At 40.6% G+C, this 23,270-nt stretch overlaps 2 protein-coding genes across 3 annotated transcripts in view; one reads left to right on the top strand and one right to left on the bottom strand.

Moving 5' to 3' along the window:
- Window positions 1-1,643, bottom strand: part of NHLRC2 (NHL repeat containing 2) — a 30,135-nt gene extending 28,492 nt beyond the window's left edge. The window contains exon 1 of the mRNA XM_031053904.2: window positions 1,419-1,643. Coding sequence (XP_030909764.2) covers window positions 1,419-1,581 — 163 coding nt within the window. The 5' untranslated portion in view covers window positions 1,582-1,643. The remainder of the gene's footprint in view (window positions 1-1,418) is intronic.
- Window positions 1,644-2,062: 419 nt separating this feature from the next.
- On the top strand, window positions 2,063-19,424 carry DCLRE1A (DNA cross-link repair 1A). 2 transcript variants are annotated; one of them, XM_005154517.3, is made up of 9 exons: window positions 2,063-3,087; window positions 4,752-6,317; window positions 8,879-9,012; window positions 9,685-9,803; window positions 11,456-11,599; window positions 12,522-12,667; window positions 13,664-13,818; window positions 17,886-18,027; window positions 18,671-19,424. In XM_005154517.3, the coding sequence occupies exons 1-9, from the start codon at window positions 2,670-2,672 to the stop codon at window positions 18,835-18,837; spliced, it is 2,991 nt and encodes a 996-aa protein (XP_005154574.2). In that variant the 5' UTR covers window positions 2,063-2,669; the 3' UTR covers window positions 18,838-19,424. The 2 variants fall into 2 exon arrangements, with proteins under 2 accessions (XP_005154574.2, XP_033918452.1); XM_034062561.1 differs by having other exon boundaries at window positions 17,886-18,038.
- The last annotated feature ends 3,846 nt before the right edge of the window (window positions 19,425-23,270 follow it).

The following is a 23,270-nucleotide window of genomic DNA, read 5'->3' as shown; positions in this document are numbered from 1 at the left end:
TCGTGTTAGAAACTGATCTCAACCTAAGAAATAAATATCCTGTAATAGAATCTGCCATTTTTATCTCTTAACACTTCTGAAAATAAAGGGTATAGGGAAAGACAGATGTGATGTAAGGCAAAGCTAAACTAAATTTCTGAAGGCCTACTTAAAAAAAATGTATGCTGACTAATCCAAACATCTTCAAAACTTCCAATCCTAGAGTTTCAGCACATAAAGTTCTTACTGTCCCAGGAGAGATTACTGCTGCTGAAGCCAGCCGGAGGCTTGTTTTCAGTTTCACTAGGAGGAGGATTGAGCTCTACCTCCACGTATTTATAAACAGAAACTGATGCACACACTTTCAGATTTAGTGACTATAACAATTATATGCATTACTTCCATGGTATAAGGGTTCTGCTGTTTACATTTTAAAAAAGGGGATATTTATTTTCTGGCATTGTTTCTCTTTTCACTAGAATTAAAATACTTTTCATGAAATATACTGAAAGTAAAAAGCATCAACTACCTTTGTGAGCTCTTTTCAGAGGAGAAAATAAGCTTTGGCAGAACACAGAAAGTGAAACAGTGTGAAATACAAGAGTGAAAATTCAGCTCAGATGTACAAATCTAGACAGAAAGAGCATTCACTTTGCTCAAATGTTTACAAGTCAGAATTTGTTCCCATGACACAAGCTTACTCTGAAATCTCTGCTTTGCAGACAGATGTCAGCAGAGCTGCAGAGAGCCTCACTGAGGTTAAAAGAACCTGAGCAGGGCTTGTAAGATCTTACAAGACTTAACCTTTGATTTCACATTTAGCAGAAGAAGAGATACAGAAATGTGTGAAAGGGAAATGGGCACAACAGTGAAGGATGGCATCTCTAGGGCAGTCTGTGTTAACAGGGACACAAAACCTGACAAGGACAGGTAAGTCATAGGGATTGAGAGGTGGAAAACCCAACTGGCTGCAGTGAGACCAAGGGAACTTAGGATAAGGCTGTGAGAGCTCATAAAGTTCTTGCTATGACCAGAGAAGACAGATATTATCACAGTACAGAAGGCTTTATTAAAAAACAAAAAGGAGTGCAAATTAACAAAACCAGCACAGGTTTAGAAGAAAGGCTTTAAAGAACAGGTTTTTGCAACCAGTAACAGGGGGCGCATGTATAAAGAGATTCTTTTTTCTCGTCCTTTGCTCCTGGTGCTTTCAGGACTGACATTTCCTGTAACCAGAAGTGCCATAAAAAAAAAGAAAGAAAGAAAGAAAAGAAACAACAAAGTGGCCAACAGGGACGTAATTAAACGGCCCTCACAGCCAGCAGGACTTGACAGAAAACACCACACCAGAGTGTGGTGAGCACCAGAACTCAGCCACCTCTGCTGGAAGGCCCTGCAGCCGAACCGCGCTTCACCGCGGGGCCTGCCCTGCCACCCACCTCCGCCGAGCTCGGGCACCGTCAGGTCCCGCTCCCGGCTGTCCATCTTCTTCAAGTACTGGTAGACCAAGTTCTCCTTCTCCTGGGAAGTGTCGGCGTCCAGCAGGGCGTACTCCAGCTGGGTCTGGGCGGGCAGGAGCCCAGCCAGCCCCTCCGCCGCCATGACAGCTTCTGGGCGAGCCCAGACCGGTCGCTGTTTACCAGCCTGCTTTTCATCGCCGCACATTCGGCACGGCCCTCAAAGCCAACAACGAAAGTTGTAATTAATAATAATAATAATAACAATGATAAAAGTTAAGCACAAACAAGCATACTTTGTTTATTAAAGTGGGACATTCTCATTCACGGCATGTTCTTACGTAGCTTTGATTTTCACAGAAGCATATTCGTGAAGAAAATCCCCAGCGGTGATTCCAACTCTGCAGATTCCACACAGCCCGCTTTTCCCGCCCTATTCCTTTTTTTATTTGTAAGTGGAATAGATATGAAGGCCGAGGAATATCGCGACGAATTCCAAGCAAGACACCAATAATTTAAACCGTAGGATGTTTTTTAGGGGGAGGGTGTTATGAAATATGCGGAAGACTGCGCGACAGCCCCAGTGACGAACCTGCGGAAGCGAATGTGTTGCCCCGGCGGGAAGGGCTGAGGAGGTGCTGCCGCCCGCGACCCGGTAGCGGCAAGGAGCCGAGGGGAGACGGCGGCTGCCATAGATACACACGGGAGACTCCGGGCAGGTGGTGGGACCTCAGGGCAGGAGGGGATCGCGGCCCGACCGACAGCCCCAGGCCGGTGTTGGCCTTCTCCGTCCTGTGACTCCAGACAGTGATCCCGCAGCTGAACGCTTCGTCGGTTTCGTTTAAAATCACCCCTCTTCGGGGCAGCGAGGTGGCAGTGAGGGAGCGGGTCTGGAGGGGCTTCACCTGCCTAGGGCCGGGCCTGGCTGGGTGCTTCCGTGGGGGACGCTGAGGAACATGGCTCACCCTGCGAATCGTGCTGTATCTTATTTAAGCTTCTGTTTAAAAGGAGTGATTTCAAGTACTCAAAGAGACGCTAATTAAATGATTTTTAGGACTCACCATGCTTCAGTCCCATCACGGACTGCTTTGTGGTTTGTTGCATTTTCAAAATGAATTTAGGTGCTTTTCTTCAGATAGTGAAGAGGGGACGGAAGAGAAAACGTATTAGTATAGGGAATGGTACACTTGTGAACTGTTGCTTGAAAGAAAGGAAAGTAATACCTGTGTTGCCATGTCTGATGATATTTCATTGGAAGAGGACATTTGGGAGTACAAATCTATTAGGAAGGAAAAGCATCAGAGTAATGCAGAAAGCATCTCTACACCCGTGCAGGCAGTAACTGATGGCACGTGCAGGCCAAAAAGGAAGACAAATAGAAAAAGAAAAAAGTCTGTAGAAAAAACTGATACCCTTCAGAAAACCGAGCAGGTATCAAGGCCAAACGGGGATGCAGATCCATGTAAAGATGACAATAGTGTGCACTCCCAGGAAAGCACGAACAGCCTCACGGACCAGAGCTCACAAAATGCAAAGCCCGTTTATGATGGATACTGCCCAAGCTGCCAGATGCCTTTTTCTTTGCTATTGGTCCAGACACCTCGATGGCATGTTGCTGAGTGTTTGGATACTCCAGGATCCAATGAAAAAGGTATGCACAAAGTAAGAAAAAAGCTTCAGGGAAAAGTTAAAAGGCTTCTCACATAATGTTGCTGTAAAACTTGGGTTTGCATATTTAGTTCAATGTCTGAGAGGGTCATTGATACAGGTTTTAGAATGTTGTTATTTACCAGTACTATTTTTACGTGAGATTCTCTGTTGTTTGTGAAGAACATGGAAGTCTGACATGATTATCTCTCATCATAACCCAGTCTCTAGAGCAGTGACAAAGATTTATGATTGTTCAACAAGTTAAGGTTTTAATAGTTTGTTGAGAAAATTGAAGGTGCATACCATTTCAATTACTAAGTCAGTGTCAGCAAAAATCCTCCTTCAGTTAAGAGGGTTTTATTTCTGACTGTGAATTTCTTTCTCTTTAGGTATAAATCTTATTATCCTGTATCCATGTTGCGGTATAATTTGTCCAGTTGTGTATGGATGGTTGGAAGCAGAAATCTGTCTGTTATGCTAATTTACTGGTCTATTTACGAGTATATTACTAAAATACACTGGTTCAGTATATTTTAGAAATTTTATAAAGAATTATGCATGTTCATTCCTATATCATATGACAACAAAATTTTATTCTGAGTTCTGTTCAAGAGGAATAAAATTGGTGCATTCCAGTTGCTAGTTTCCTGTGGGGAAATACCAGGTCCAAACAGATCCAGGTATCCAATTTATGTGTAGATGAGGCCCTCAGTGATATGGTTTAGTAGTAGTCTTGGGAGTCCTTGGTGTAAATGATTGGAGTCAATGATCTTAAAGGTCTTTTCCAACCTGGTTGATTTATATGATTCTGTGTTCTTAGCACACCTTGTAGCTTTTGAAACAGCATCCAGTCTGGAAACTTGAGTAAAGGCTCTTTTAGGTAACAGAATCACCTTGCTTTTTATATCTTTGTACCTTTCACTGAAGTTTCTTCTTCAAGAATGAAGAGAACATAAATTCACTTCAGTGTGAGTACTTTAACCCTGATTTTGGCAGCAGTTTAAGATAAGGCAGATAGTTAACACCTCTTTTTCACCTCTTACTCCCATAAGTAACAGATGAAAAGTCCCTCTGATTGATTGACATATTCACCTTAAAATCCTCTCACAATAGGCCAGCAAACTCTCAATAAAAAAGGCCTAGGGAATAGCCACAGATATTTTGCTGAATACTTTTTTTACTGAAGTAAAACCATGAGGTTTGGTGTTTTTTTTTTCTTTAATATGTGACCCAGAAGGCAGTTTGAAATTGAATTTCAGGCTGACTCAGAGCCAATATTTGGTTTATTTTGAAACATGTCTACTGGCCTTTTCTGGTGCTACTGCTCTGAGCTTATTACTTGCATGTGAGACAATCCGAAACTAGAAGCCATATGATTACATTAGCACAATATTGAAACAGGGTTAGGTATTCATGTTGTTAGAGAGCTGTATTAATTCAGGCATAGTGCTGTATAAACAGCAGCTGTCTGTTTTTAGGTTGGAAGCATTCTCCTTTCTAGCCAGCTCAGGCAGGAGGTCATTACTTGTGCATTCTGTTCTCCTATAGCTGCATTTATAAGAAACAGCTTTAAAATTGTCTCGTGTGTGATTTTTGTTTTAATAATTATGCAAACTATATTTGCAAAGATACTAAAATTACTTCTCTGTTTAACTCCTTTCATAGAGTGTCCTGATGGCTTACTGTGCAATTCCACCATCCCATCTCACTACAAGCGTTACAGCCATTTTCTACTTGCAGCAAGCAGGGCCGGAGATTATCTTGTGAACTCTTTGTCAAACACTTCGGAGAGGAAGATGACATGTTCTGCTGCTCCAAAGCTCAGCTGCTCCCCAGGTCAAGTAGAGCAAATCTCACAGAGTGAGAAACCATCGAAGAACATAAAAAATACCTCAGATGATGACTGTATGTTGAGGGTTCAGAGTTCACCACAGATGAAGTCTCTACATTTAATCAGTGAAAGTACTTCCTCTATTGCACATGTTCAGACGCCTCAAGAGACATTTCAGCATACAGAGACAACAGATAATACTTGTGATTTTGAATTTTATGATTTTGTATCCGCTCAGGAAGGTGGAACAGGAGAAGATCTGTGTAGTGAGAAAGATACAAGTCAGCTCAGTTTACTACAGTCAAAAGCAGACTTCAGTGAATGTGAAATTTCTTATTCTCCACTGAGCACTTTTGAGGAAAGTGAAGAGGAAACTGAGGAAGAGAAGGTGAAAATATCACAAAAGAGATTATTCAGAGACTGTAACTCTGAAGATGAAGACTGTAATTCTGTGATGTTTAAAAAATTTGATGAACATCTCTTACAGCAGAAGCCTCAGTATGAGCATACCAAACCAAGACATTCTGTAATTAAAAACAAACACTTTGAGGAAGTTAAGCCATTGGACCATCTAGATCATGGTGTAAAAACTGTTTCTCAGAGTCACAAGAACAGGAGGTTTTGTAATTCAACATGTGTAGATAATCAGCATCAGCAAGAGGCACCAGCCAGTGGGTCCTCTTCTCCTTTTAACTGGGAGGAGGCTGAAGAGCCTGAATTGATTTCCTCTGTTGCTAAATCAAGTGATACAGAGTCAGAAGATCCTGGTGCTTGTGCTTTGGATTCTGCATACCTGAGTTTTACTGAAACATCACCACTGCTAGGCAGAGAAGGTGCTAGGTCTCTTCTGACTCAGAAGAGTAATGCTTTGAGGGAGTCAAGTAATATTTTAACTAATGAAGATAAAATGCCTTCCAATGTAGTAGAAAAAACAGCTTGCCAGGAGAGTTTGCAGTCAGTAGTGGAGAAAGAAGGAAACTTTAATACAGCTGCTGTGTGTTTTCCCAGCCCCAACTCTAAAACAGTAACGTCTCTTTCTTTAGCAAGTATGAATGCCAAATCCAGTCCTGCCAAAGAACTCAAACAAATGGACATTGGTGTTTTTTTTGGGTTAAAACCCAAAGTAAAAGAGGAAAGCAAAAAAGAAATGTGTTTGAGTGAGGGAAAGCAGATACCAATTTCAGTAACTCCCAATGGAAAGAGGCCCAGACAGGCAAAAAGGAAAGCTGAAGGGTCTGTGGAAGATGTAGAAACAGTTACTGAAAGTTCAACAAAAAATGGAGCCTTTGCAGATGTAAGTTCTGGTGGCCAGCAAAGGTGGAATAAAAAGTTTAAAGTATTATCTACTGCAGGTGAAGGAACAAGAAAAAAGTACTGCCCTTTCTACAAGAAGATTCCAGGTGAGAGAGAACTGTTGCTTTTTGTAGAGGTTAATTTTGGCTTGAGTGTTGGGTTGTTGGTTTTTTTTTTTCCTAAATTTAGACTTCAATATTCTACACTCTTCATAACCATTTAGATTGCAGCTCATAATGAACTTTCTTTCCTCCATCTGAGTTGATAAAATCTGGTGTAGGTGCAGATCTCCAGAAGAAGGTGTTTCCAGTTAGCAGTGGCTGAAAACAGTGAAATAGTTGTCTCATCAAAATGAATTCAAGGACTGACTTCTGAATGTTTTTGCCACAGCAAGAAGCAGTTTGGAAAGATGGATTTACTTTCTTAAATAATTTTGAATTTATCCCTTGTTAATATTCATTCCTAATGCCTGAATTTAATCTTTCGCATTGCTTCAGTTGTTCCTGAAAACAGGGCTGTCAATAGCAATTATTTCCTTACACTAATTTAAGAGAATTGAGTTAAATTTTGTATTTGAAATTCAGTAGTATTAGCAATATGATTTACTACAACTGTGAAAGCAAAGAAATGAACACCAAGTAGATGAGTTTAGTTAAGGAAACAGAGAAGAATTTATCAGAATCTCTTTTCAAGCAGTTACATAAATTACATGCTGATGGATCAGTTGCTTAAAGAGCTTCAAATCCTCACAGTTCTGTTTACCACCAAAGAATTGTCTTAGTTGTAGGGAGATACTTGAGGAAGCCAAATAGAAATATATTAATGATCCCAAGTGCAAAGCTGCTTCTTGAAAACTGATATGTAAGTCTTTGTGGGGCTACACCAGTATCATGGTTTCTATGGGCTTAGAGAATTTTCCATATATAATAATTGTCAAGAGCATGCTCCTATGCCTACAATGCAATTTTAAAGTTGTTTTGTTATAAACTGTATTATCTTTGTTCTGAATTTTGTTACTCCATTTGAAATCTATTTGACTGTATTTTCTGGGTTGCTAATGATACATATTTATCCCAATGGCCTGGGATAGTTCAGCCTCTCTGAGGTTTTGAGTGTGGTACCTCTCAAACACTTGGGCAACTTTTGGTTTGTGATTTTTAATTAGCAGACTGCTAATTGTTTTTGGAGTTGCTAATCCATGGAGCTCTAACCTCAAGTAAGTAGAGCTTTAGCTAGTTCAGAAGATCTAGAAAAATTATGTTACATAAAATGAAAAAATATTTGAGTGCCGCCAGATGATTTAGTTCTATGCACTATTTGGTGGGCTTAAGAAGGTGTGAAAGGACCATCTGTCAGTATGTTTGCATTTGAAACAAATATATTTGCAGAGAAAAGGTCTGTCTTCTATCCATCTCTCTTTATGCAGTGTCTTTATACAAACAACCTCACTGAAAGCGTACAATGGCAAATCAGTCACGTTTCATCTCAGCAGATAGATTGGAAGCCCCCACATTGCCTGCTTCATAATTACATTGGTCGATGGGAAACTGAACATGAGCCACTTCAGTGTGTGCTCACAGCCCAGAAATCAGCAGTGTCCTGGGCTACATCAAATGAAGCATGACCAGCAGGTCAAAGGAGGTGATCCTGCCCTTCTGTTCCTGTGAGACCTCACTCGGAATACTGTGTGTAATTCTGGTGTCCTCAGCATAAGAAGGGCATGGAGCTGTTGGAACAAGTCCAGAGGAGGCCACGAGGATGGTCAGGGGACTGGAGCACTTCCTATTTGAAGACAGGCTGAGAAAGTTGGGGCTGTTCAGCCTGGAGAAGAGAAAGCTGCGTGGAGACCTCATAGCAGCCTTCCAGTATCTGAAGGGGGCCTACAGGGATGCTGGGGAGGGACTCTTCATTAGGGACTGTAGTGATAGGACAAGGGATAACAGGTTAAACCTTAAACAGGGGAAGTTTAAATTTGATATAAGGAGGAAATTCTTTACTGTTAGGGTGGTGAGGCACTGGAATGGGTTGCCCAAAGAAGTTGTGAATGCTCCATCCCTGGCAGTGTTCAAGGCCAGGTTGGACAGAGACTTAAATGACATGGTCTAGGGTGAGGTGTCCCTGCTCATGGCAGGGGTGTTTGGAACTAGATGATCTTAAGTTCCTTTCCAACCCAAGCCATTCTATGATTCTACATGCTAGCATGTTTTAAGAGGATTATTAAATGTAGCATAATTGCATGATTGCAATTTGATTGCAAAATGTATTTTGTTAAGCTGCAGTTATCTGTTTTATTTTGTGTGAAGATATTGGTATTAGATTTTAATCTATGTGAACTTTTAGAAATGCCAGCAGACTGCAGGTAAATATGTTTCGTTTGCTTCAGCAGTTGCCATCTGTGTAGGGTGCCAGCTGAACAACAGGTATTTGGGAGGCTTGTGAAAGTCTGTGTGTGGACACTTTGTTAAATTTTTATTTAGTCAGTGAAAATCTTTTTTGTGACTGACTCATACACAAACCATGCTCATGCTTAAATGGTTCCTCTAACTGTGTGCAGTGTAGCTGTGTTACCTTTCTATTTGGAAGAAAAAGAAAAAAGGAACATTTAGTTAGAAACTAGTTCTGAACTGTTCAAGTTTGCTGACTGGCTTCACTTCCTTTTTTGCTTTAGGAACTGGTTTTACAGTTGATGCCTTCCAGTATGGAGAAATTGAAGGCTGCACAGCTTATTTCCTTACTCATTTTCACTCCGATCACTATTGTGGGCTAACAAAAAACTTCATGTTTCCAATCTACTGTAACAAGGTATGCTTTTCCAAGATTACTGGGTATTAAGAAATCCCTATGCAACTATAAGCACTTTTATACTGATGAAAATAAATAGATCAGAGCAGAGGTTCCTGTGTGTCCTGTGCTTCAGGCTGCTGAATGGCCAAGACTGCTGTTAGCTGTCATAGGTCCAACCAACTCTTCTTTACTTTTAACATGGTAGGGCACTTTGCCTCATCAGCCTATCCAGAACATGCATCAAAAAACTGTTTCTGATTTACTTTGGAAGTCTCCTGGAATGCCTGTGTTCTCTGTTGCCCTTCCAGTAGGTGTTCAGGTGACTGCAGTCCGCTGTGATAAGATCCAGGGCCTGTGACATGGAAACTTCTGTTGTTTAAAGGCTTTACCAGCCCCTCTCTTTGACTTGACAGTCTGTAACAGATATTATTCCCCCTTGTTTGCCTCCTTTCTGATTCCAGTCCATAACCTGTTTGTGGGCTTTTAAAAGTTTGCTTTTTTTAAGACAAGCTTTCTTTCAGTTTGCTTTTTGAGAAGGGAAATGCTACCAAAAGGCTCGATTGTACCCAGAATCTCATAGTTTCTCTGTAAGCCAAACAGTCTGGCTTTGAGAGCTTTTGTTTCTAAAATAAACAAAGGCTTTTTTTAGATTTTGCTCCTATTCCATATTAAATCCTTTCCCTGTTGCAGATAACTGGCAATCTGGTGAAGAGCAAACTTCGAGTCAAAGAGGAGTACGTCCACATACTGCCAATGGACACGGAATGTATAGTGGATGGGATCAAAGTGGTGCTGCTCGATGCCAATCAGTATGTATGATTTCATTTGTTGTGCGATATTTGTATGTGTAGAATATTAAGGAACTGTACAGACAGTTTATATTTTTAGGATTTTTAGTTTTTAGGGGATTTGAAAAAATAAGGGTGAAAACACATTCCTTAGTTGACTTAGTAACATGCATTTTCACTTCGGAAATGAATTAGGCATGTAGGAGCCTAAATTTCTTGCAAGTAATTAGCTTCTGAAAGAGGTGAACTTTGAAGGAGAATAGGCTTTTTTATCATTTTAGTTTAACTTCATTTTGTTTTCTTGTAATGAGTACCTAGTATTAACCACACACAGCTCCATAACTGTCAAGTTTGTTGAGAGGTTAAATGATTTTTCTAGTGGTCTGCATGCTTTAATTTTTGGTCTCTACTTGGCAGCATCCTACATTTGATTATCAGATACATTAGGTTCCTGTAGATTCAACGGAATGTAGTGAAATCCTCAGTAAAAGAAAAACGAGGTACTTTGGAATCCCAGGAGAGACAAAACCTAACCAACATTTCAAAAATTGAACTTTAAAGATAAACATGTTTAAATCTGGAGCAAAATTTCTCCTGGATTTGGTGATAAAGGGTGAGACTTTTGTCCGTTATGCTGGCAAAGAGTCATTCAGTAGCACCAGGCTTACAGCACTGTGCTGTCGCTGTGCTGCCTCTTGGTACCTTATTTGCCTGTGGGTTAGGGGAAGTCCTTTTCCTAAAGTATATATTGCCACACAGGACTGTATCATGGCTGGTTTGAATATTGCTTATTGTATGATTTGTTTATAGTTAGAGAGATAAGATTCCATGAAGTCCTTTGAAAACCGTTTCTGGGAATGGAGGAAACCTTGTTGCTTATGTAATTGGGACACTTCTCATTTTTCCTGTTTGTGTCTCTGATCCTCTGCTTCAATTTAAAAGGCATAGAAACCTTAGGTACAAAGTTCAGCTTCTTGGAGAGGTCACCACTTCTGTTATTTGAGCTGTGATTCATGCCATTTTTTTTGAGATTTCACTTGTCCTTTACAGATGATTCATGTCCAGAATAGTCCCACTCTGGTTTTCTAGTCTGAGTGCTTGCCCTTCAGACAGCTTTGACAAGGAACTGCAAAAGGTGCAGTGTATGCACTGTGGCCAGTAACAAAATTGTGTTTATAACCAGAGAATTCTGGATGGTGGATAGTGGCTAAAATCTGCAGATAGAATTTGAAAGGAAATGGTTCAGTAGGTGCTGCAGGACTGAAGATGTATCTGCAACAATACAATTCTCTTTCTCCCGAATGAGAATGCTGTTTGCCCTTTGAATCAAGTATAGAACCTCAGGGACTGCAGCAGAGGCTATGTCTTTGTTGTACTTAGAAGACAGAGGTTCCCAAAAGGGCAGTTAATGCTTGGTTACTGTTGGAGTTTTCTCCTTTTTTTCATCTCAGCTGAGAACTCGAGTCCAGCTTTTATCTATGGCCATAAGATTAACTTCAGAATTCCTTTAGAAACCAGGAACTTCTAGTTAAATTAGGCTGCATAGTAGGTGTAATTTAAAATGCTGTTCTGCACTGCTTCCTGCTGCTGAACGTAGTGTGGTATATTTCTTATGGTGGTTTATCAGTCCAGAGAACTAACACAATTTGTATGGGATTTTTTGTCTGTTACAGTTGTCCAGGTGCAACAATGATCCTTTTCTGCCTACCCAGTGGAACTGTTATTCTGCACACAGGAGACTTCAGGGCAGATCCATCTATGGAGCGCTCCCCTGCTTTGAATGGTCAGCAGGTTCACACCCTTTACCTTGATACCACGTAAGTTGTGTTAAATTCCTAGGTTTGTTTTTTTTTTCAGTATAACCCTCTTTTCAATTTAATAAGGTGTTATATGAACCCAATAAATGTAAGTGTAAATGACTGACATAACTGTTTTAACACCTGTTAGCTCTATCTAGTGCTGAATAAAATGAGGGATTTATTTAAAGTCCATGTATGTCTAGCTTGTTCATCTGTTATGCTGTGTTATATGAGAGAATAAAAGTGGGTAGTAGAAAAGATGTTAAAGCATTTACTGAAATGACATTGAGTGGTATAAATTGTGGGTGGCAAAACTCAGAGCTGAACATTTTGTGTATGAAATAAGAGGTTCATGGAACACTGTTTTTATGTGGATTCAACTCCATTGTGAAAAAGGGTGTGGGGGAATTCAAAGAGTGAAAGAATGCCAAATAATTCAACCAGTTGTCCAAGTTTTCATTAGACCTTTCTCTGACTCATATATATAAAATTGTTTTTCTGTGCATGGTGACTAAAGCCCAGCTGCAGACTTTCATTTCAGCTCCATATGTTTCTGCCAATGAATAATACGTTATGGTATGGTTTGTGTGCATGACAAAAAATAGGCATGAGGATGTAATTAGTAAGTGATACAAATATCTAACTTGAAAGAGCACTTGGTATTTATAGAGAAAAAAACTGCAGAACTGAGTGTCAGTGGCAGACAAGTGAATAGTTATAGAGAAAAAACTGATACACTCAGTGTGGATTTTATTGCAGCAATTTCATCTGAGCTTCTCAGTTTCTAATAAATAGATTGCATGTAGACTAAAATGCTGTAGAAGGTGACATCTTTCTCATTACTTTGTTACTGTGTGCATGCTGTTTTGAGGGCCTTCTTGGTGAATTTACGTCCTTTATTTTGTGTAATGAAGTGGTGTTTCTTGTTTCCATGCTCCAGATACTGTAGTCCTGAATACACTTTTCCTTCTCAACAAGAGGTTATCCAGTTTGCTGTTAATACTGCCTTTGAGACAGTGACTTTAAACCCACGTACTCTAGTTGTCTGTGGCACCTATTCCATTGGAAAAGAAAAAGTTTTTTTAGGTATGTAAAAAAGTGTACTGGATCCAAAAACTAAATATCTAAGTGTATTTTCTTAAAGATATAAAGGGTCTTTTAGTCATGATGGTCAGGCTTTGTGTAAAGGAATTAAATATATTTAATCATCCTACTGCTAGTATTTTAGTTTTCTAATCAGTAAGTTTTAGCTTTCTGAAAGAAATCTTTCTGCCATGTTTACAACCCTCCTTGAATATACACAAGGCCAGTCTGGAACCTATTTTATTTTGAAAACTGCTAATGGAAATTAAATAATAATAATAAACCCAGAAAACAAGGTCTTTATGACACTTATGTTGTTAATAACTTCATGTAGTCAAGAAAAAGCAGAAGGATGTAATTATTCTTAAACTTCTATTTTGATCACAGTTTTTCCTTCTAGTTTTCTATTACATATTTTCCTGTTTATTTAGAGTCATCAGTTTTAATGAAAAACATTTTCACAAAGCATTCCCCAAACCAAAGCACTTATTTTCTGATTTAATGAAAAACTTGTGTGCTATGCTTCGCTTGGTTACAGCATTACAGAATCATAGAATCATAGAATGGTTTGGGTTGGAAAGGACCTTAAGATCATCTAGTTCCAAGCACCCCTGCCATGAGCAGGGATGCCTCGCCCTAGACCTTGTCACTTAAGGCTCTGTCCAACCTGGCCTTGAGCACCACCAGGGATGGAGCATTCACAACTTCCTTGGACAACCCATTCCAGTGCCTCACCACCCTTTACAGTAAAGAACTTCTTCCCTATATCTAACATGAACTTCCCCTGTTTTAGTTTAAACCCATCACTTTGTATCCTGTCACTACAGTCCCTGATGAAGAGTCCCTCTCCAGCATCCATTAGGAAATGACAAAATTGCCCAAGTATATACTCAAGAGCAGGCAGGTATTTTTCAGTAGTAAAAGTGATCCGGTAATCCAAGCAAAAAAGTTAATTCTTGCCATTTTCTTTATCTGATTTCTTCCCAATTGATCTCAAAGCAATTGCTGAAGTTCTGGGCACAAAAGCAAGCATGTCCCGTGACAAGTACAAAACACTGCAGTGTTTGGAGTCAGCAACTGTGAATTCCCTCATCAGTGTGGACTGGAATGGAACTTTGCTTCATATCCTTCCCATGATGCAAATTAATTTTAAGGTAAGTTCAGAACATACACTCCGTGCATTATCCTGGTGGTTAACCTTACTCTTGGTTCCTCTCAACCAGCGTTGTTTGTTGCTTCGCAACCTCTTGTCAGATCGTGTTTATTTAGCAGAGTTTTGACATGTAGCAATACATTGAAAATGAAATGCAATTAAACATTAATAACTGTCTCCAAACATGAGGTACAGAAAGTGTAATTTCACTTCAATGAGGTGCTTGTACAAGATAAGACGAGGGTTGTTCAAAGGCTTGCTCTTTGCAGGCCTTTTTGAAGTAGGTTTATGTAATGACTGCAGGATCTGTCCTATTAGCAATTAATATATTGTGACATGGAGTCCCTGTTTTCAGCCTGTCTTTTACCTGGTATGATGTAGGAAAAGACTAAAAGGATTTTCTGCCTGTCAGCCTCTGTTTTGAGGCAGCCTCTGAACATGGCCACCTTTGGTGTTTCGTAAAGGAATAAGGTTCTTCATGTTCTTCTCAGTTAAATTTCCATGCATTTATAATCATATTTTCATCTTTTAAAAGAATAATTCTCCTTATTCTAGAATAATATGATAGAATGATAGAATGCTTTGGGTTGGAAAGGATCTTAACATCATCTATTTCCAACCCCCTGCCATGGGCAGGAATGCCTCTCACTAGACCATGTTGCCCAAGTCTCTGTCCAAGCTGGCCTTGAACACTGCTAGGGATGGAGCATTTAGCACTTCTTTGGGCAGCCTGTTCCAGTACCTCACCACCCTCACTGTGAAGAAATTCTTTCTCTATAGGGAAGAATTTCTTTCTTTTTCTTCTAAAAGAATAATTCTCTCTCCTTCTCTGCTGATGGTTCACATGGGAGTAAGGATATTTGAAAATCAGTGCAAATTTGCACATAAACAAATGCACACATTAAGAGAGTTGAAGGACCCTTCATATAAACAAACATGCTTTAGCTTTTTCCACACACAATCTTCTCTGATATTTGTAGCAAGAGCAAGTAAATCAGTTTATTTGAAGACACTGTTTCATGTAAGTTGACTTCAAATGCACATTTCAGTTGAGATTTGAGACAGTGGCTTTTTGGTGAGATTTTTCTGTGGGAATTTCTTCCCACAAAAGTAAGTAGTTAGGAAAGGTGAGTAATTCCTGGAGGGAAACAGTTTTCCTATAAAGGCTGCAAAATACTGAATGGCATTAAGGCGAAGCAGGAGGCTGGAGATTAAAGGTAACCTGGAAGAAAAACAGTGGTTGCTTACACCTTATGGACTTGGATTAATTTTCCTGCTTTGCTTCAGGCCTGCTGTGCCATCTCAAGCAAATCCTTCAGAGCAAGATGGTATTTAGCTGCAGGACCAGTCAATGTCTGAGCTGACCTAAAAAGGAGAAAAAGAGGCTTTATGATTTGGATGGGAGCTGCAGGAGATGGAACTTAGTATCTCAATGTTTTAACATTGTTCTATAATCTTTTCCATGGTGGAGCAGAAAATGAGTAATGGCAACGTGTATGGATTTATTTTTAACTTGTTGTGTTGTCTTAAACAGGAATGTATTTGAGTTTCTTCTGCAGATTTTGGGTTGTTACGTGATTCTGCTGTTATGTCTCCCACCACGTACGGTGTACTCTCATAGCTGGGCTTTTATGCAGAGGGTGTGATTATACCATGAGGATGCCTGAACAGCCTGGCTTCTCGGAGGCAATTGTATCATGCAGGGTCTTACCTCTGAGAATAGGAGGTTGTAGGCAAACCTAGAGCATGCTGGAAGTGATACCTGGACCACAGAAAGGACCAGGAAAGATTAAAAGGCACAGTCATCTAGTGGAAAATGTGGAGGATGTTAAATGCTTAAAGATGAGTTCCTATCTTATTTCTACTCAGCATCAGTAAATAGGAATGTAGAAAAGGCAATATTTTTAAGAATGCATCATCTGATCTCTTGCAATCTCATCCTAGTTAAAGAATGATGAATGATATCGTTCTGTTTGTACAGACCATGTAACTTTTGGTGCCAGTCCCATGGAACTGGCTGGATTACACTGGGTGTTTTTTCTTGAATTACTGGCCTATTACTGGGAAAGGCAAAATTTTTTAGCAATCCTCATTACTAAATGCCAATAGCTTCATTATCTTCTGGGTCTCTCCTCCCTCTTCTGTTTTATTTGATCCCATAGCCCTCCTCAAAACCACAATTTACTTCTTAATTTGGGCTAATTTCCTGTCTGTGTAGATTTGCAGCTGAAACTACAAATCCATTAAACCCTTATGGGACGATTCTCAGTTGAAAGCTCAGATTCAGCCCTTATTTAGTAAACTGAGTACCTCTGTGATCTTGTAGAATGCAAATAGCCAAGCCCTGATGGTATATTATATTATCCCCCAGAAGCCACAGTTTTATGCCCTATTTTTCTTTGTCATGCTCTTTGCTAATGGAAAACCCACCAAACTTGTCTGTGCTCCATGTTTGACAGTTCTAATAACTATGAACATGATAGTACCAGCATTGAGGTGAGCTTTTCAGAAGTGCCTGTGATTGAAATGCACAAACCAATTTTTTATGACATTGAAATTGCATCTTTAACATACATGTTGCACACTTGATTTATAGCAAAATGTGAAAGCAGATCAGCATTGGTTAATATAATAATTATAGTATTTGAAGTGTTATATTTAGATTTCATTAGAGCAAGGGGAGCAAATACTTCAATTATTACCTAAAGTTATATTAATATTTCAAAACATTGGAATTATTACCTGAAGTTATGTTAATGTTGAAATTATGTTAACATTCAATTATTACCCAAAGTTATGTTACTTTTCCAAAAATGAAGGAGAATTTGGCTGCTGCAGTTACATCTGTCATCTAGTGAGGGCTGAACATTTTCAGTGTATTGAGAGTCATGGCAACCAGCCACAATTCCTGCTGCTGAATGAAACACATTGTGATTGGGTCCTTTGTGGTTTATGTGCCTAGTCTGATGGATTCTGTATGTTGCTACTGGATGTTATACTGAAGATGCCACCAAATGTGACAGTGTTACAGGAAGCTTTCTGCTTCCCTGCTTAAGTTTTCAAGTGTCTGGCAGGTCAGTGACATGGTTTAGGAGTGGTCTTGGCAGTGCTGGGGTAATGGTTGGACTTGATGACCTTAAAGTTCATTACCAACCTAGTTGGTTCTGTGATTCTATGACTCTATCACAGCCTGCCTATCCCCACCTTTTGTTAGCCAGTCTTTATTTTGTATTTCTCTTCTGGCTGCTGATACAAAGTTTATGATTTTGAGTTTTATAATCTTGTAGGGCTTTCAGATGGAGGCTGTGCCTTTAAGGTTTTGTACAGGACACATGCAACCGATTTTCTCTTTTTATAATAATACTGAAATAATACTGTTTGAAATAATACTGACCTCACTTTATCCAGGAATAGGACTGTACGTTCCTTATGCTTCTATTTCATCCTTTTCCAATCCTAGCTTAACATTGAAGGCTAACTTAACCAATTTGGAAACTAAATTTAAAGTCCACTTGTTTTTTAGAGGTAGTTTCGTTCTTATGCTGCATGGGATGTGGTAAAACATGGTTGAGTGCTCAGAGCCATGCACTGTACTCAAGTAATGCACAGCTTGCAGTGACTTTTTGGAGTAGCTTAATTAACTGAGCACTTCTGGGCATAAGCAGATGTCAGGATCTCTGTGGCACTTTAACTAGGTGGTTCTGCACTGAAGCAGACTTTCACCATCTTTTATCACCACTCAGCTGCCATAGTGCTGACCTCCAGTTGAGAGGAAGAAATGGATGATTTGGGTAGCAGAGTCTATAAGAGGATGTGATTATGCCTTACATATTCTGATCTGTAATACATGGCTGTTAACATGGGCTTATTCAGATGAAGCAGTTGAGATCTTAAGGTACAAGGTGCTCTGCAGTTGTAAACATTTATCACTAATAATTCCAAAGTAGATGATATTCATGTTAAAACGAGAAAATAAAGTTTAGTCTGAAGTCTCCATCATGAAATTTCCAACCTTTAGACTAAAGAGCTATTTAATGGCATTCAGTTTATGCTGTGTTCTTTTCACAGGGCTTGCAAGATCACTTGAGTAAGTTTTCTGAGAATTTTGATCACATTCTGGCTTTCAAACCTACTGGATGGACCTACTCTGATTCATGTCTTTCTCTGGTGGATATCAAACCTCAGACAAGAGGAAACATCACCATATACGGTATAAGTGTGGTAAAGATTCACTTTGTGTGGCTGCTATTTGTATTTTTATTCTGGAAGCTCCAACTGTTCTTTGTAATCAATGCTTTTTCTGATAACTCCTTAGGAAGCTGAACAGATGGTCTCTTCAGGAGAGAGCCATAAATGGAGTAATAGGGAATGCAGTAAATGTAGCTTTTTGCATGTATTTTGCTCCTGTCCTCCTCATGCAGATAAAGGCTTTTATCTGACATAGGTAGAGACTTTCAGGTGTAAAGTCTTGGTCTGGCTGATGCTGGTGGCAGTGCAGCTCCAGAGCCAAGATTTCATTCTATACCTTACTCATCTGTGGGAGGCTGTGGGTCTTCCTCTCAGATCACCCACCTCTCAGTTGGTGGAGTTAAATGACAGTCATTTAACTAAGTGCATTTGGTGTCGCTCAGTTTGCACTGATAAAGAACTCAGTAACTTAACTTAATGCAAGGAAGGTTTTCCAGAAGGAAAATCTGGGGTTTCTTTTTACTTTAGCTATAAACTTTAAATCTCAAATAGGAATTAAAATATATATATATTATCTAAAGTATTTCTTAGCTGGAAGGCTTGCAACAGTATTCTGGCAAGGAGCTAAGCAGACTGACAGATTGCTGTGATATGTTTCATTTCAGGGATTCCTTACAGTGAGCACAGCAATTACCTGGAAATTAAGCGGTTTGTGCAATGGCTGAAGCCACAGAAAATCATCCCCACTGTAAATGCTGGTAACTGGAGAGCAAGAAGCTTGATGCAGAAGCATTTTAGAGACTGGATGGTTGAGGACAGTGGGCATGAATAGATATAAGGAAGAATGTGTATTTCAGAGGAGGTGGGCTGGAGTGGTAGCTGTGAGTTCCTGTGTGTTTTATTTAACTCTTTTTTCCATGGAGCTTTCTTTAGAGAGGATGAAGCTGCCATTCTCCTGAGAAAGCTGAATTTGCATTAAAAAACAAAAAAGGCACTTTGCTTCCTCATGTACCTACTACTTATTTTAATATAACATAATAATTTTTTTACAACTACATTTTTCAGGTTAGTTTTATCTTACTCTCTTCTCCCAGTCCTTCGTTTTCCTCACATTTTGGAGATGCTCAGATGCAAATGCTGGGGAAGAAACCACCTCCAGGTTAATCATTCTTGGAAAGGTGTCATTATAATGAGACTATACTAAGCTTATGCCACATGCTGTCAGTTCAAGCTTCACAGAAGCTGGTTTCATGAGGCAGAACTAGCTGTTGCAATTCAAATCTTGTAAACAATCTGTACCTTGTGAAAGGACTGGCTCAGCTTTTTCAGCGTGTGTACTTCAGATAATGCTTTTTATAAGAAGATATTGGTACCTACTCAAGATTTTTATGATCTTATTTAATAAAGAACTCCCATGAAGCTTGTGTGTTCTTTGTGAGCAAAATGCGTTTCTTTTCAGTTGCTACTCTTGAGAAACCTGTCCTGTAGTATCTGGTGGTTGTACTGTATGGGTCACTCTTGCATCCTGGTAGTACTAGTTCTCAGCATGTGCTCCAAGCACAGAAGAGGTTCTCTGTGTAAGTGCCAATGGCGCGTTTGGGTTTGCAGGGCTGTATACACAGGTTTCTTCACAGAATCCAAAGGGTTGGAAGGGACCTCGAAAGATCATCTAGTCCAACCCCCCTGCAAGAGCAGGGAAACCTAGAGTACATCACACAGGAACTTGTCCAGGCGGGCCTTGAATATCTCCAACGTAGGAGACTCCACAACCCCCCTGGGCAACCTGTTCCAGTGCTCTGTCACTCTTACAGTAAAGAAGTTCTTCCTGATGTTAACGTGGAACCTCCTATGCTCCAGTTTACACCCATTGCCCCTTGTCCTATCACTGGATATCACTGAAAAAAGCCTAGCTCCATCATCCTGACACCCACTCTTTACATATTTGTAAACACTGATGAGGTCACCCCTCAGTCTCCTCCAAGCTAAAGAGACCCAGCTCCCTCCTCATAAGGGAAGTGTTCCACTCCATCATCTCTGTGGCTCTGCACTAAAAGAAACAAGGTAAATACAGTTTGGCAGCAGAAAGGTAAGTTTCACTTTGTATTTTTTCCTCCTGAACCCTACCAGGTAATCAGTGCAACTCTTTCTGTATCTTATCAGTATTTATGATGCTTAAGTATGTGGTTGCATGCAGGCATACTAGTGTAATTTAAAACACTAAATTAATAACTGCCCCAAACTTCCAGGACTTAGAAAAGTTCCATCATGCATAAAGTCATCCCCAGCCCCCAGGAACAGCTCATCTGAAGTCTTTGATGCTGTTTTGTGTTGGGAAAACATTTCTTTCATGATCAGTGTAAGTATAAACAGCTCCTTGTCTCTGAGTGATGAGCTCTGTAACGTGAAGTCTCTTTGGGGTTTTTCTATCTTCTGAGAGAAATAGCTGCTAAACTCTATGGGAAAAAGTTCTTACACTGATTCACAATTCTTCCAGTGCATTTGCTCAGCTATGGCATTGTTAAATGCTTCTGTTTAAATTAATCAGTTAAAGGTATCCTGAAGTTTTTCTTTTGCATCAGGCATTATACTAGTTAGCTGTTACAAGTACTGTTGGCTGTCTTGGGTTGGCATGTTCATTCCTAGGATTCCACTCTTTTTTGGAAGAGATTTGTGAAAACCTCTCTTTTACAGCCCTTGCAAATACCAAACCTGAATTAATGCCTTGTATGAGTCAGAGCAAATTTGGGGATTATATTTGGCAGGCAAAAGCTTTTAGCAGTTGAACAGTTAAGGAGTTATGGGGGGCTCTGGCCTTCCAAGTCTTTTTCCTGACTAACTTTGCACCAAGTATGAGGGCCTGGAATAAGCACCTTGAAGTCAAAACCTTAATCACAGCTCTGATACCAGCTTGCTTCCTTCCATAGGTGTATTTTCAAGAATGGGTATTCCTGAAGGGCTGAGCATGTGTATGGGATCCCAATGTGCTGCTGCTGTTGCTGGTTTAGTAGGTACATGCAGGACACCTGCTGCCTCTATGGCTCTTTGTGCTGTTGGTTTCTACCCTGTTACCCTGTTTAAAGGGTTGGTTGGGTTTTATTTCTTCTAAAAGCAAACTTATTTCTGCAGCTAACCACAAAAATGATGTATCTTGGCAGACACCAACATTGGCATCTGCTGGAGTGACCCAGTTAATCCTACCCTGATGTGGAGCAGATGGTGATAGGCTCACTTCAGCCAGCAAAGCAGAATGGCTTTTGTGCTGCGGTCTGTTTCCAGTTGCCTGCTCTGCTGTAGGTATTCCTGCATCAGCCTGCTGGTTCCTTTCATTCTTCCCTCCTCCTGGTTTGTATTTGCACTTCTACCAGCTGTTTTTTGTGGGCAGGCTTGAATTCTGCAGCTTCATGTTAGGAGATCTCCATGTTACCCAGGTACTTGGCCTCCTTTGTGTGGAAAAAGTCTGTTCAGAATCCAAACCCAGGAAGATATTATTATTTTTATTTTCTTTATTATAAAGGAAGAAGATCAGTAACAGGATTAGATTGCTTAGATTGCCTAGGATGACACGTAAACATGTGGAAAACCATTTAACTGAACAAGGAGTTTGGGAAGGTCTGTAGCAAAACCTTTCCTGTTCACTTGCCTGGGCTGTTCCAAGGGAGGTATCTCTGATCACAGCAGGTCAAGCCTTTTAGGGAACAGAGATCTATGATCTTAGAACCATAGAATGGCTTAAGTTGGAAGAGACCTTAAAGCTCATCCAGTTCCAACCCCCTGCCATAGGCAGGGACACCTTCCACTAGAGCAGGTTGCTCCAAGCTCCTGTGTCCAACCTGGCCTTGAGCACTGCCAGGGATGGGGCAGCCACAGCTTCTCTGGGCTCCCTGTGCCAGCGCCTCAGCACCCTCACAGGGAAGAATTTCCTCCCAATATCTAAATCTCCCCTCTTTCAGTTCAAACCCACTCTGTATCGCTGTCCTATCACTTCATGTCCTTGCCCAAAGCCCCTCTCTGGGTTTCTTGTAGCACCTTTAGGCATTGGGAGCTGCTCTAAGGCCTCCCTGGAGTCTTCTCCAGGCTGAACCAGCCCAGCTCTCAGCCTGACTCCAGAGCAGAGCTGCTCCAGCCTTCAGACAATCTTCTTTGCTAAAGCAGGTCCATGTCCCTCTTTTTGTGGGCGTCCCAAGAGCAGGATGCTCCACATGGATGAATCTGATTTCAGCATTACTGCTCAGGTGTAATTAATTGGGACTTGGAGAGTGGCTCCACTTTTCCTAAGGAGTGAATATTTTTTCAGACTTTGGCACTGTTGCCACTATAGCTGTGTGGGTGAAGCATTTGTGACTTTGATTCACCAGAGTGGCTCTAACTACAGCAAAAGTACCTTTTTTGTTAAAGTCAATGGACAGGAATTAGTGGTCTCTGTTCAGGGAATCAGGATAGGGTTGGAAGGGACCTTCAGAGGTCATCTGGTCCAATCCCCTTGCAATGAGCAGAGATGTTTTGAGATAGATCAGATGGCCCAGAACCACATCCAGCCTGGCCTTGAAAGCTGACTAGACCAGAGGCCTTTGGACAGCGGGGTCAAGAGTCAGTCTGTGTCCTTACCGTCACATCAAATGAGAGTCACATACTGAGAAATAATACCAGGTTTTACTAAAGCAGGATGGGCCTCTGAACATCCCAGAAGCTCTTCCAGTTTGTCTGGTGCTGACAGACTCGGGGCAGAAGGCAAAGCAAACAAAAGGGGCAGCTGTAACACTCGCTTGATCAGTGCACAGAACAGTTTTCAAAGCCAACCACTCCAAAGAATCACTTTGTATTTCCCATCAGGGCTCCTGCTCTGATTACATATCACCCCAACAGGCAGATAAATGAGCTAAAAGCAGCCCCAGTTGAAAGGGGGAGGGGGGGAATGGGGAGAGGAGGAAAGCTGTGCTGATTCAGGCAATGGGTTTCAGGCTGGCTGCAGTAAATGAAAGCAGCTTCCTGCAGCCACGGCCTATGGTCACCCCTGAGGAGGCTTCTGCAAGGGGATCTTCAAGGTGTTGGGCATCGTTTTAAACCATGATGTGAAATAAGGATTGGCAGTAGCTTGGAGTGGAGAAAGGAGCTGAGATATCATGGGGATGGTTAAAGCATTTCTCTGATTTCATCAAACTCACCTACTACATGCTTCATAAGGCTGCTGAGATAAACTGCCTTTCTAGTTTAAGAGCATGTGATTTCAGATGCACCATTCAAGCACTCAGAGTTTGATTTTTACTG

Source organism: Melopsittacus undulatus, chromosome 4 (assembly GCF_012275295.1).
Source record: "Melopsittacus undulatus isolate bMelUnd1 chromosome 4, bMelUnd1.mat.Z, whole genome shotgun sequence".
Taxonomy (NCBI): domain Eukaryota; kingdom Metazoa; phylum Chordata; class Aves; order Psittaciformes; family Psittaculidae; genus Melopsittacus; species Melopsittacus undulatus.
Note: the sequence above shows the minus strand (reverse complement) of the source record. Positions and strands in the feature narration are given on the sequence as shown.

Excerpts from the sequence above, each read along its gene's own strand:
- DCLRE1A (XM_005154517.3), top strand. The coding sequence starts at position 2,670 with ATGTCTGATGATATTTCATTGGAAGAGGACATTTGGGAGTACAAATCT. Across the intron at positions 3,088-4,751 it reads TCCAGGATCCAATGAAAAAG|AGTGTCCTGATGGCTTACTG; the intron begins GTATGCACAAAG and ends CTCCTTTCATAG. Across the intron at positions 18,028-18,670 it reads AGGAAACATCACCATATACG|GGATTCCTTACAGTGAGCAC; the intron begins GTATAAGTGTGG and ends GTTTCATTTCAG.